This window comes from Diospyros lotus, chromosome 4, assembly GCF_014633365.1.
Source record: "Diospyros lotus cultivar Yz01 chromosome 4, ASM1463336v1, whole genome shotgun sequence".
NCBI lineage: Eukaryota > Viridiplantae > Streptophyta > Magnoliopsida > Ericales > Ebenaceae > Diospyros > Diospyros lotus.
Genome location: NC_068341.1, coordinates 9,477,317 through 9,492,055, shown reverse-complemented (window position 1 = coordinate 9,492,055; position 14,739 = coordinate 9,477,317). Strand labels below are relative to the sequence as shown.

The window sequence follows — 14,739 nt, the reverse complement described above, 5'->3', positions numbered from 1 at the left end:
ATGAAAATGATGGGATTGAAGTTTGCCGTATAAAGCAAGGGTTAGAAAATTCTGTAGTGATGTTCATGTTTTGTTAGTATTCCTCTAGTTGTCACAATAATAATAATTAAAAAGCAAAGAATGAGGGTACATTTTTCTAATGCTTTTTAGGATTTCAACTCCACATTTGTACCTTATTTTTCCTCTGGGTATAAATGTCCTCCTCTGCCCCTCCCCCCAATGAATAAAAAATTGTACTCGTCTTCAAGTTTTTAATCATCTCACCAGTTATCACCTTATGGCTTAGTCTTTTCAAAACCAGTTTGCTTCCTTCCATTCCCCTTGGATGATGTGATTTTAATAATAATATGTAGTATACTACACAACTGGTATTGGTAACATCCGAGGAAGGATGGTTATCTGTTAGGCTAGTTAAATGAGACCTTTTGTCTTGTTTTTATTAAATAAATAAATAATAAAATTAATTTTAATTCAGATTGTACTTATTTTTAATAATCAGAGGTAATATTTCGTAGTTCGAATCAACTTCATAATTAAATATAAAATAATTAAAATTTAAAACTAAAAAACAAGAGAGTAAAACTCATCTCAAAATACTAAATAGATTTTAAAGTATATTAAAAAATAATCCCAAAAGAAGTCCATATAACAATAATATCATTAACATAAATTTAAGATGAAAAAAAAATAACACTCAAAACCAACAAAAATAACACCAGCTCCAATCAAACTAGGCCAGTTCAACTAATTCCAGCCCAAGCAAGCGGCTTTCGGTTCAACTCGAGCAAAGTTAAGTTCAAACATAATCTTCCGAACAACTTAAAAAGCAAAGTCGCCGTCCCACCAACCATCAGCCACCAGGTCAGAAAAGAACCCAAAGCATCGCAGCCATCAATCACTATATCCATATATGCCCATAATTCCAACATGGTTTGTCCGCAACATTAAACTACTACTACTACTAATAATAATAATAATACTAACAATAACAATAATAATACATTTCCTGCGGCTTTTTTTGCTATTTATTCAATTAGTAATTAATTTAAAGTATCCAACTGAAAACCAATTCAGATCTTGGCAATAAGATTCTGTGGTTTTAACCCTAAAAAATTGGTACATTAATCTGTACAAGACTTCTTCCCCCTACGCTCTATCCTATTCTAACTCCAATTCTATAACTGACCTGAAACACCAATCAGGTATCAGAGGTTGGGTCTGTCTGCCCATAATATCTCCAGCACTGGGATTTTTGATCCCCCACTTATTCCCAGCAGGCAGCGGCAATCTCCCTCTTCTCACGCCCAAGTCCAGTAAGAAAAATTAGCACTCCAACTCACATCACAGCTGCAATGCTAAATCTGGGTGTTGCGGTGACCCCATATTGCGAGAACTAGAACGAGGCGAACCTGGTGCCTGGAATCTGACATTCAGGTCAGGTGGTGGAACTGGGTGAGAATACTGTTTTTGCTGCTGCGATGAGAATCCCTGCCAGGCCACTTCAGGTGCTGCTGCTGCACGTGAATTGGGTGCTGTAACTCGAGTTGCAATGTTTTCATGTGTACTGTTAGAATTTCCGGGCAGGTTGGATTCTGGTATTATATGATTAGGCACCGATGGAGGAGTCAATGATGTATTCCCTCTGGGAACCACACCAAGCATCTGAGAAGGCACGGAAGCCTCTTCCAGCCCAGATTGACCTGTTGACAATGGTAGTCGTCCTCTTACCATCCCCATCTGAGAGGAAAGATCATAACCTGAGACGCCATTGAAACCACTCCTATGGGGCTGAAGTATGAGCTTCTGCTGAGTCTGGAAGGAAGGTCCTGGGCTTATTCCACCAAAACCGCTCTTCGATACATCTGACTCGTTGTTGGAATTATGTCCACTAACACCTTCAACTCGTTCCTGTGGATGTGCATCATGGACCAAATTGTTTGAATATTTCTGCTCCTGTAATGCAGATGGTGAACGTGATGATACCCCATCATCTCCTACCCAACCAGGACCAAATTTTACTCCAGGTGGCAGAACATGCTCAATTTTCCTTGAAGCAATCTTCCAAGCAACTGGCCCAAGATTTGCAGCAAACCGTGCTAAGCTTCTTGCATAACCATGCTCTGAATGTACACCTACCTGAATTGTGGAAAAAAGGAAAACAGGAAATGCATCAAGTTCATAATATTCAGCATGCACCGAAACACTAAAAATAGATTCATGATCAGGAGTGAGTTGTGTCAAGAAACAAACTGTCCCAAAAGCTTTAGGCATCTGAAAATAGATCTGACAATATAATATCAGGACAGCTCACAACCCCAACCTGCCCACTCTCCAAATACAGGATGCAGCCTCATTACACTCAGGAAAGGGCATTAAGTATATTATACAGAACTGGCCCCATTAGCTTGTGCCTTCAGCAATTGTCAGTGAGCTAATATATGCCTCACACCTAAAGATTATTTGACAAACCAACACTCATAGATTTCCCCAAAAATTACCAGGCCAAACATCTTTCTCACAAGGTAGGATGCTTAACAATTACTACAAGAACTAGTAATAGAAAACATTTCAATACCAGTGCTTGAAACATTCATGGTTATTATTTATTAAACAGTAGCTCCATTAACCAGCTAAAAACGCAAAGAATGTGAATATGATTCCATCAAAGGCATACCCCCATCAGCTGTTTTATGTCTCCATTGAGGGTAGTCAATGCAGATGGATCATGAGCAAAAGCTGAAGGATGGAATTGTTTGTAGGTGGCACGCCTGTTCTCATCTAAAGGAAATTGTTTCTTTCCATATTTTGCCTCGGCCTTTAAAACAGAAGCTGCAAACCAGATAAAAAAAGAAAAAAGAAAAAGAGAGAGAGCCTTATAGTACATAAAAGTGGCCACAAAGAAAATATTCAAAATTAGTAAATTAAATATCATGTTCAAGGTGGATAACAGTAAGAGCAACTACTGAACCTGGAAATTCGCTATTCCATTCAGATAACCAGTCTGTGCCTGTTTCACTATTGCGGGATTGGTGAGCAGCCCTAAATAATGAATCATCCGAACGAAATCTGAATGGCATAGGTGCCTTTCTCAGATTGTAAGAATTAGATCCAATTGCATTATCTCCAACAGTAGCAAGAGTTGCATCAGACGAGGACTCAGGACCAACACGCTCAAATGGAGGACTTCCGACAGACTTTTTCAAATTCTTGCTAGGTGGTCTGCCTCTCCTCACAATTTTTGGTTCTGGTTCACCATCATCATTGACTTGTCTCAAATTTTCAAAGTCCCTCTTCGCCAGATCTTTTATGGACCGTGCCTACAGCAAGTTGGAACATTGAAAGTACAGTAAAATAAACTGAATTGGCAAACTTGGAGTGAACCTAGCACAAACATACCTGTCTATAGTAAATGGTATCTGGAGCATTATACAGCATTGCATTTGTACATATCAAGGAGACATCTGCCTGCATAACCAAAATAAAAGTTCAAAAGCCTTAGAAGTAGTATTGGATATTTTAGCAAATGCCAAAACAGAAATAAAAAGAATCAAGTCAACTCTACATGGGAAGTAGCAAAATCAAAATTTTGCTAGCTCATGGAGAAAACAAGAGTTTCAGCCATAGTAAATTCTCGAATTTTAATTTAGAAAGAATAAAAAGCATATCATTTGATTTTATTAACTGAACCAAAGTAATAAAAATTTTATTGTAAAATCCTCAAGCACGTAGGAATAATAATGTTATTTTCTCAAACCATTAAACACTCTGCCAGTTAAAATTTGTGACCTGGCAATAACTTCCAGCAATGTCATCTGGTCATGAATTAAAAACATAGCTCATACAAGGAACATGATATAAGATCCATCTAACAATTAATATGCTACATTTTATTATTATCACTCTGAAAGAAGAACTAATTCAATCAGTTTGAAGGGTCATCACCAACATTCATGTGATTGCAGAAAGTAGAACCAAGTACATTACAATCTATTAACAAGGACACATGGGCCCAGCCTGGAAATTATGACAAATTTCGCTAAAATATAGAAGAGAAATCTTCATTAAGGCCACTTCAGGAATGGCATTCTTCTTAATGACCATAGTGCACGGTCAAAAATAGGTAAGGTCAGGTAGCAGGAACCAGCACATGCACCACAGAAAGTATAGGCATAGGCTATCCAGATCCACATTAAGGACTTTCAATGTCACGAAATCAAAGTAAATTTGTTAACTCAAATAGCCACAACATTAAAGATTCCCTATTCCTTATATGCCTTCATACTACAGAATAGATTTGGTGTCTTAAAATGGAAGAAGAGGAAGAAAAATTATAACTTATTGAAACACTCATTAAGTCAAGTGGTATGGATATAAATAATATAACAAGAGTAGAACTGTGCTGAACATGAAAAGTATCCCGGAAGGATAGCCAAAAATCTAGTGGACAATATCAATCAAATTATATTGAAGTAGAAATGTTAGGATGAAATCCATAGATCAAGAACCATATTAGATATAGATATATCTGTCTCATACAGAAAATGGGCTTCAACACCAAGGGTGGTAGCCTAATAGAATAATGGGGACTGATGGTAAAATTCTCCAGGAGGTCCCCTCAGTTCAACTCTGGACTTTTCCCCGTGGTTGTAGAGGTGAACCCATCTTTACACCAATGATATTTGATGAGCTAATCAATTTACTTGTTTCCTTGACTAGGGCTAGATGCAGAATTGTAACTCATTCAAGTCTTCCTCACGAACCTAGCAGACATTTCTAGGTCAAAAACAAAAAACATCACTTGATAATTTGATTAATTTTAATAATGGAATGGTTCCTCCTCTGCAACATACAAAACTAATAGATTTGTTTGGTTATCCCATCCACCTTGTCAACCTGAAATTCAAGGGACAAGCCAGTGTCTGCATCAACAGTCAATTCAAGGTACATCAAATGTGAATAATGTTATTTACAACATTTAGGAGTAGTATAAAGGAAGATAGAAGAGGGTGTGCTTTGGTGGCAGCAATAAAATTGCTCCTTTGCGACTAAACGGTCACAAGTTCAAGTTCCGGAAAAGACCCCTTTGCAAAGGGTAAAAGTACGTATAAAAGAGACCAAAACAAGCCTTGGGCAATGGGTCATCCTTTAGTAGAAAACAGGCGGAAGACTTGGAAAAGGTTAAAGTAGACTAGAAATAGCAATCAAGAACATAAATACATGGCAAAATGGATTAAGTGCGCACAGCATGCAAATGCAAGTTTTTTTTTTTAGCTAACCATGGAAGTTTCACATTAACTAACCTATTTTCCAGAGCACGAATAGAATATTCACATCAAAACAATATTTGAATCTATAACATTTGTGCAGTTACTAACCACTGTTCAAATGAAAATCTATTTCAAAAGTATTTTCCAGCAATTATTTCCATCAAGCATCAGGACTAATGCCTACTGAAAGCTCAGAACATTTACTCAACATGAATCCCAGCATTTATTTCCCGTTACTCGTTTCAGCCTGATAAGTGATAACCCATGTCTTTCTCAGTAAACTGAGAGCAACTCAGGTCGACAATATTGGCAGACATTAAGTTCAACATGACCCTTACCAGAACTAGTAAAAGAACTCAAGAATAAGAAAATGAAGCCAAGGAGGTTCATTCAGGGGAGCAACATGAAGCCACGTTTTAGATAGCCATATTCACAAAATAAAACCATAAAAGATCCACAGATTGGCCGAGAGCTAGACATTAATCATGTAACCCCCAATTAACTCCTAGCTGCTTTTTCCTTTTTTTAGCAAAAACTCCAACTAACAACAGCTAAAAACAAAACTATCAACCTCGCAAATCAGCTAAGACAGTCAAAAACCAACCTCAAACTCATCCAAGTTAGGATAATGCCCGTCCTCTAGTTTCCTCCTCACAGTTCCAAAATCCATTGGGTGCTCTATAATTTCATGGTAATCAGGAAGCTGAATAAAAAAGCTGTTTCAGTACCAATTTAAAAAATGGGGAAGATAAGAATCATCATTGAAATGTAACATTTCCAAAAGAAGCACCTCATTCGGATCAACAGGCTCTGAGAATACCCCGTAAGTATCTTTCCTGCAGCTCAGTAAATAAAAACCAATGAGCTCGCAAACCAAAACGGAATAGTATAAGAAAATAAGAGGCAGAAAAAAAATCTTATAAGCTATAAAAGAAAACACACACTTTTGAAGCCTATCAAGAATGAAGACCAAAAACTTTTTATCTGGCAAAGGTGTTGTGGGGCCAGTTTCCAACTGCGACCCTGTTCACAAATAAAGGACATAGTTAGATTAAATTAAAAAACTACTACTGGGAATTCTCAACAAACTGCCTTTAGTTCAAGAATGGGGAATTTGACCGGAACCATGTAGAGTGTCCATCGCTTTCTGAACCTTTTCTAACTGCAAAAAATTAATCCAATACCAGTGACTGGGTTAGAAGAGATGAAGAAGAATAAGAATATGAAGGAAACATAAGACTGGAAAGAGACCAGCATTTATTGAAGATTCATCAAAGGGAGGGTACAGTGAAAAAGTTCATTCACAAGAGTCAGAGAATTAAACAGCGACAGAAGGGGAAGTACATGTGACAATAATTGAAAATAATAATCAAACAAAAGACAAATCAAAACTTTTTTCAAGACATGATGGTGGGCTTATCCTTTGCACAAAAATAAAAATTGACTGAATACAAACAATCAAAAGAATATATTTAATAATAGTAAGTATAATATCGAGAAGTTAAAAACTAAAAACCCAGCCAGGTTACAGAAATTGAAAATAAAAAGAAGCATGTAAACATTAAAAAAATCAAAGAACAGGTTTGCCCATATTTATGAGTATATGTAAAAATATCCGAAACTGTAACCCAGTCAAGACGCATGCACTCAGTCTCGACCCTGAAAGCCAACGGGGCGACCGTACAAGAAAGTCCCAGCGGCTTACGCGCGAAATAGCAACCAATTTAAATCACAAGAGAAACTGAAACACCAAGGCACAAGATTTTTTTAAAAATAGAAAAAAAGAAGAAGAACAAATTCTTTCACAATTTTCCAAAAATAGAGGGGCAGAGAGAGGCGCAGCCAGATTCTAGAAGCTTCAAAATCAACAGATAAATTCAGAGTCTTATTTTATCACACCTGATCACCAGATCCAACGCCAGCGGCATTGATCTTGGGATTGTTGAGAGGCACATCGTGATTGTCCCCGTCGGCATTCGAATCCGAGCCGCAGGAAGCCGAGTTCAGGGACAGGGAATTGGCCGCCGACGATCTAGGGTGAGAGTAATGGTGATTGGAATGGGGCAAACGCACCACGAGCTTGACCTTTTTCTCCTTGCGCTCGTCCTCGTCGTCGTCCTCGTCCTCGTCTTCATCGTGGCTGACGCGGTCTGCCCCGGAGGGCGGAGTGGTTCCGTTGAGGCTAGGGTTCCGGCGAGTGGATCGACGGGGAGGCGTGTTGAAATTAGGGCCAGAAGCAATTAGGGTTTCTGGATGCTGTTCCTCTGGCTGATCCGGCAGCTGTTTGAGATTGCGCTTTTGGAGATCCGAGAGAGAGGGACGCCCTTTCTTCTTCTTCCTCATTTCGGCTGTCGATACCTTACCCATTCCTCTGTCTCTCTCTCTCTCTCCCTCTCGCCTCTGTGCTCTCTCTCTCTCTATCTCTCCCCCTTTCCCCCAAACGGGCGTTAATTATTTTTATTTTCTATTTATTTTTTTATTTATGGGCACGCGATTGGGTGCGGTTGGGCGTTCGTACGTGGGAGTCACACGTATTAAATGATTGAGCGGTGCGGCACGTGACTTCCGTCACCCCACGGCGCACGCTGCGCTCCAACCCCACCCACACCCACACCCAGTTTTCACATTCCCCGTTTCCAAAATTTAACGCTTCCTTCCTTTCAAACTTTATCGACCTTAAAATCTTAAAAATCATCATCTACTCACATAATAAATTAATTAATTAATAAATAATTCACTACATTTATATATTTTTATTTCTACTTAATAATAATTATTATTATTATTATAATCTTTAAACCAACTATTATTATACAATTATTATTTCTAACTAAAATAAATAATATCTTAATTCTTAGTTTGTTTACAACTCACCCGTTTTCCCTTCTAACATTTAGAGAGTAAATAACTGATATCTAAGCCGACGAAGACCGAAGAGAAATTTGGACAAAGTCAACCGCTTTCCAAAAGTGGTCATTTTGTTAGAGACGAATTTTTGCTTAATCCAAATACACGAGTCAACTAACGTTGTTTTGGATAAATTGCGGAATAAGCAGCTTTCTTATTGAGAATGACATAATAGATTATTAGATTATTATTATTATGACCCTCCATTCCATTCCATTCCATTCCTTTCCTAATTCCTATCGGCTCATGTTACCATGTACACGTCACAAAACTATAACTTTAGATATGTATTTAATTGAAACAATTCCCTTATCAGATATATGAATAAATTTTTTACCAAATATTAATCACGTTATATTTTATTTATTTATTTATTTTGTAAAACATAATAATAAAACTACTGGATTTGAAAATTTTCCCATTTAAAACTTGTGCAGACAATTGCACCATATGCTATCAGAAAAATAAAATACAATTGCATTACAAGTGTAAGAATTTTAAATAAAGGGTAAATGTAGTGGCCCACTACCGGATAGTCCCGCTAGCATAGGATATCCGAAAGGAGGTCATCACAAGTGTGATATAGAACAATAACATACAACACCATAATACTATCCTTAGATAAACTCAGCGGAAGCTAACATAAAGGTTTACAACATCTTAGACCATAGTCTAAACAAAATGAAATACAAGGGCACTAACAAATTTTACAACATAAAATTTTCTCACACTTGCCCTCATCACAAATGCTAACATAGACCATCTAATTTGGAAGGTCTCTGTACACTTCTAACCCTGGGCTTTAGCCCCACTGGGCTCGCCCTCAACCACTGCTCTACTTGTACCTGGAATGACATGAGAGTAAACAAGGTGAGCCACAAGGCTCAGCAAGTGTATTTATAAAGCATGGAGATATAGAATCAAAGGCAGAGATAATCAAGATAGAATAAACAACTCTATGAGGAGATATTAGTATAACGCGACTCATAAGTTCTCGGTTTACATTAATTTCCCATGCCGTGATTATTACATATATTATGCACTCGTTCCCATGCTCATGCATATGCACCAATAGTAGGGAATTTTTTTCTGCATAATTCTCAAGGCTCTCACGGCTTATATATATATATATATATCCATTCATGAATATACATGCATCAGGAAAATACATCAACAAATGATAACAATTTGAGCCACGCCTTCTGGGTTGATGGCCACCTCACCCGCGTCAAGCGCTCATAGGATATCCTTTCTCATCCACGGACTTAGCCGTCGCGCAAAATAATAGGTGCGCAAATCAGCATAATCATGCATCACATATGCATATCCCCATTTCATGTCAATCCTCAATGATTAAGAAAAATCTCAAATCATGCTTAACATGCACAATTACATAAATTAAAGTGTGCACTATCTTATGATCACAGGGTAAATTTTAATACATTTATTGACTCATACTTATAGAAATGCCCAAACCAATATTTACGGTATATTTTTACCCCAATGATAATCGCAAGGAATCAAAATTTATACATGCAAGAAACACTAAATCTTGCATGACACTAGACCCTAATGAATAAATGTCATTCCTTAAGAAATGTAGGGTGACACAAAACCCTGTTTAGATTTTTGCAATGTTCAACAAGAAAACGAATTAATATTGCAAGATTTATCGAAATAAGGAAAATAAAACCCTTTTATCCAACAATGAGGGTTATCAAGAATAATTCAAAAAAACAATGGAAGAACTATACAAAAATCATAATTTTAAACGTAGGAAGGATAGACTACATAGGAAGAGTTGAATAACAACATATTTCAGAAATTTCCAGATTTCAAGCATATTTTCAAAAATCCAATCTGGGCTCAATATTTGGTCAAATACCACAAACGATATACCAAATCAAAGCCTAATGAGTCTAGTTTCTGGAACATCAACTGGATTTGAAATCGGAAATAACCACAAGGAGATATTCCACAAAAACCGAAACAAGGCAGAATTTGTAACAGTAATTTACAGAATTCTACATAGAATTCAACAAGGTTGTTATGGGTACAAATCATAACCAAAAATTTCAAATCTTATACCGAATCGAAGCCCATGAAGTCTATTTTATATAAAAATAAATGGATCACAATTTGGATATAACCACAGAGCATTATACCCCAAAAACCGAAGCAAGAACAGATTATTCAAAAACAGAGCAGAAAATTTCCAGATTCTGGGCAAGAATTTACAAGGATACTGTAGGCTCAAAACACAGCCAAAAATTCTAAAAAAATTTACCAAATGAAGATTATCAAGTCTAGTTTATACAGAAACAAACGGACCTTGAATCGGATATAACCACAGAGAGTTATACCCTAAAGAGTACAACAAGGTCAATTTACTCGAAAGCAGTAAAATTTCCAGATCTTAGTAGGGATTTACAAGGCTATAACATGATCAAATATTAGTCAAAAAATTCGATTCTTGTGTCTAGAATGAAGCTTAAGATGTCTAGTTTACAACCCAACAAACGGATCTCAATTTGGATATAAACACAAGGAGTTATAGACCAAAGAACATAACATGGTCAGTGAATCCGAGAATAAGAATTTAAGAGCAACAACTTAAAAATGAAGGAAACAAGCCTTCTAAGATGGAAACAAGGTTGAAGAACTTGCATTAAAAGATAATCAAGAGAAGAAGAACTTACACAATCATAAGGAGAAGAAGAAGAAGGAGATCTTGAATTTGAAACAAGAAGGAAGGGAACTTGCCTTAGATGGTTGCAAATCCAAAGAGATGAAGACACCCCCTTGAAATTGAAAATTCCATAGTCTCCACTTAAAGCTTCAATGAAGAAGAACAATGGAGGAAGAAGAGACAATCGGGAGAGGGAGAAGAAGAAGGGAACAAGAAAGTAAGAAGAAGAAAAGGAGGGAAAAAATGTGGGAGACTTGTCTCCCAACTCCTTTCAATCCATCTCCCTTTTAATTTTCTCTAATTTGCCCTTCATACTAACACACACAATTCACATATCTCTTACCCATTTTGGTCATTTTATCATTTTCTTAATCTTTTTTCTTTTTAATTAAGATACCATTCTCTATGCCCATGGCCCAAGCCCAAGTCAAAATATATAGCCCAAGCCCAAGTCAAAATATATGGCCCAATCCAATTTAAGGCCCAATGCACTTTTCTTGAGATTTGGGTTCAACCCAATTCATTTACACTTAAGATTTAATTATTTATCAATGGTCTAATTCAAATAAGGCCCAAACCCATTTAGCCCACAACTTTGAGACTTTTTCACACCAAATATTATTTTCATTAATTTACCCCCATTACCAACTCATATAATATTTTTAACAGTTAATTAATAAAGGCAACAACTCTAATGTGCAAACTAAAATACCCATAACACCTAGACCCACTAACGGGTCGTTACAGTTTCTCCCCCCTTAAGGGAATTTGGTCCCCCAAATTCATACCTAGTCAGTCAAATAGCCGGGGGAAAGCGACGTATCATCTCATTCTCGAGCTCCTAAGTAGCCTCATCTGGAGGATGACGTTGCCACTAGACTTTAACAAACGGAATTGACCGATTTCGCAACACTTTTTCTTTTCGCTCCAAAATGCTAACAGGCATTTCTTCATATGAAGCATCCTCTCTAACCTCTAAATCTCGATAATCTATCACGTGTTGAGGGTTTGACACATATTTCCTCAATACAGATACATGAAAAACATTGTGCATCCCTAACAACTGAGGAAGTAACGTTAACTTGTAAACCAAGGATCCATTTTCTCCAAAATCTCAAACGGCCCGATATAGTGAGGATTGAGTTTCCCCAAAACTCCAAATTAGCACGCACCTATCATGGCACCACCCTAGTCCATACCTCGAGCTTAACGAGATATTCACCACACCACTCTCCTAACTAGGAATTATTTCATGTTCAACAAAGATAATGAGACTTTTCTTACTATCCGACGTCACTTGCCAACTGGGGTCACTTCCCTTACCTAATTACCAACCTAGCCTCAATCATCTTTGTTTAAGCTACAATCTCCATATTCTCAGACTTATTGGGCTACCTCGATATTCGTGCCTTACATTGAAATAAGCGCATCATCTTGATTTGCGTGTTAACTTCAAAATTTGCACAAGTCACTTCATCTTAAGTCCCGAAACACCTTTGACTGAGCCTCAAAGCACTTCCTTGGTATGTGTGCCTTGACCTTGAAACGCATGCAAATTCTCGATTCTCGTGCATCACCTCAATTCTGGTGCACTATCTCGATTTTTTTGTGCACCGTCTCAAAACACGTGCCCGAACCCCTTTTTTTTTTTTTTTCCAAAATCTTTGAAATATTAGTAAATCTCCATTTCCTATTTTCTAGGGATTTTTTTATATATATATATATATTAAGGATTTTCTGGTATATATATTATATATATATATATTTTTTATTTCTCCTTCCTTCTCATTCTTCTCCCGAATTCCCTTCTTCTTCCTTCTTCCTTCTTCTTTCCTCTTCTGCAATGCACAATTAGGGCAACAGCCACCGTGCACCGCCTCCATCGGCCGTCTCCACCATAGCCATCGCAGCACCTGCGTAACCAGCAGCCGCAAGCCACCGCGTGACTTCCTCATGCCCTACCCGCCGATCACCATCTTCTTCTTCCTCTTCCTCTTCTCTGCAACTCACAAATCGGCCAATCAGCAACCGACCGCGAGCCTCGCCACCACCTCCGACGACTGCCATCGCCAGCTCGGCAACCACCCCAGCGTTGCATCGCCATCAGCCACAAGCCATCGCTTGGCTTCCTCACGCCTAGTCACGGATCACTAGCTCCTCCCAACCATCACTACCGGCACAATCAGCCGACACCTTGGCCAGATCCGGTCACGCAGTCACCGTTGCTTACTCCCTCGCACAGCCGTCGGCCCTTGCTCGGCTTCCCTCAGCCGCCACAGCGACCCTCGTCGCCTCTGCAACTGCTGCCATATCGGGGTCGATTCGACCCAATCGGTCTGACCCGACTGGACTCGGCACAAACCGACCCGATCTAACTCGGCCTGACCCGACCAGATCCGACTCGGCCCGACCCGACCAGATCCGACTCGGCCTGACCCGACCCGATCCAACTCGGCCTGACCCGACCCGATCCAACTCGGCCCGACCCGACCGGACTTGATCCGCTTCAGGTTTGACCCACTAGATCTGACCCCTATCTAATTTGACTTATCAGATTAGATCTAACCCATATCTGATTTGATCCATTCAATTAGATCTAACACATATCTGATTTGCTTAGATCTAACCAAATCCATATCTATCATGCCAAGGCACAACACAATGAACCCCCGGTCTCGATGTGGTGCCTGTGTAGTCTTAAATAGAGGATGTCATCCACAGTGCATTTTTGCTCCTTATTTTCGTTGTGAGAGTGGTACTGCTCATTTTGCTACCGTTCGTGAAGTTTATACTATCAGAAATGTCGTCAACCTCTTGACTCCACTTTCGGTAAATGACCGATTTTGGGCTTCCGATACACTTCTCTTTGAAGCTCAAGCCCGGCTTCAAGATCCTGTTTATGGGTGTGTATCTCACATTCTTGCTCTTCAGCAACAGGTTAGTGAGCTGCAAGCCTATCGAGCTTATTTGCAAGATTCACTATTCGCATATTATTCTTCGCATCCCCAACTTGTTCCTCCATTTGATCCAAATTTCAACTGGAGCTCTAGTCCTCCCACCATCCCAGAGGCTACTCTACCTCACCCTGGCGAAACGAACAGTAGCCAGATGCCGCTCTTGGATGACCTTGATGAGCTAGGTCCAGTCATCTTTGGCCACCGCCGACGTCCTTGAGCATTGGCACATTATCAGTTTTTATGGTTTGCCCCCCTCTTTTTTTTTTTTTTTTTTTTTTTTTTTTTTTTTTACTGTACGGCTTGATCTCTTGTATTATATTTGAACATATGGAATGAATGTTATGTTTTGAGTACTTTCACATTTCATTCCCTTGTCCTTCCCTCAATAGCATATCAATTACAAACAAATTATCTCAACCTCTTACAATTTTTAATAATTAATCACATCGAGGTAAATGATATCGAATCTTAATTGTCATCTCATTCGAAGATTGGAACTTTACATCCTAAGTCAAGCTACACAAACTTCTGAACCGCCGCGCCATGCTAGTGGCACTATCATGACACTACAATCCCCACGAAAATTAGGCTTAGTCCAGACATAACCTATAGTTCACTCTAGGTCTTCGGCGTTTAATCGTCTCTACAACAGACTGGTTATTCCATATAGAGGGTCACGGTCCCTCAACATGAGCTAACCTAGTGGCCACCTCCCACCTGCATTCAGTGGTCCCTAGCATTAAACCCGTCACTGATAGGCATCACCTGTAGTATTATTCCATGCTAGAGCCATTCCTCATTCCGTGGGTTTCACTCTCTATGGACATCTTGAGACAATACATGGTCTCAATATTCGGCGAACCACTTCATCACCTCTTCACTGCTATAAAGGACTTAACCCCTCATTTTCAAACACAAT

At 38.7% G+C, this 14,739-nt stretch overlaps 2 protein-coding genes across 3 annotated transcripts; one reads left to right on the top strand and one right to left on the bottom strand.

The window, feature by feature from the left end:
* Window positions 1-986: 986 nt before the first annotated feature.
* On the bottom strand, window positions 987-7,707 carry LOC127800159 (uncharacterized). 2 transcript variants are annotated; one of them, XM_052334615.1, is made up of 9 exons: window positions 7,167-7,707; window positions 6,387-6,429; window positions 6,212-6,290; window positions 6,058-6,103; window positions 5,872-5,970; window positions 3,397-3,465; window positions 2,969-3,317; window positions 2,675-2,829; window positions 987-2,136 (listed from the first exon to the last, which is right to left on the bottom strand). In XM_052334615.1, the coding sequence occupies exons 1-9, from the start codon at window positions 7,632-7,634 to the stop codon at window positions 1,342-1,344; spliced, it is 2,103 nt and encodes a 700-aa protein (XP_052190575.1). In that variant the 5' UTR covers window positions 7,635-7,707; the 3' UTR covers window positions 987-1,341. The 2 variants fall into 2 exon arrangements, with proteins under 2 accessions (XP_052190575.1, XP_052190576.1); XM_052334616.1 differs by having other exon boundaries at window positions 6,393-6,429.
* Window positions 7,708-13,524: 5,817 nt separating this feature from the next.
* Window positions 13,525-14,037, top strand: LOC127799655 (LOB domain-containing protein 18-like). The gene has a single exon (XM_052333875.1). The coding sequence runs from the start codon at window positions 13,525-13,527 to the stop codon at window positions 14,035-14,037; it is 513 nt and encodes a 170-aa protein (XP_052189835.1).
* The last annotated feature ends 702 nt before the right edge of the window (window positions 14,038-14,739 follow it).

What these genes read in the sequence shown, in the direction of transcription:
- LOC127800159 (XM_052334615.1), bottom strand. Translation starts at nt 7,634, where the DNA reads ATGGGTAAGGTATCGACAGCCGAAATGAGGAAGAAGAAGAAAGGGCGT. An exon ending in ATTCTTGATAGGCTTCAAAA is followed by an intron (nt 6,104 to 6,211) that starts GTGTGTGTTTTC and finishes ACTGAGCTGCAG; the next exon opens with GAAAGATACTTACGGGGTAT. An exon ending in AGCCTGTTGATCCGAATGAG is followed by an intron (nt 5,971 to 6,057) that starts GTGCTTCTTTTG and finishes TTTTTTATTCAG; the next exon opens with CTTCCTGATTACCATGAAAT.
- LOC127799655 (XM_052333875.1), top strand. Translation starts at nt 13,525, where the DNA reads ATGAACCCCCGGTCTCGATGTGGTGCCTGTGTAGTCTTAAATAGAGGA.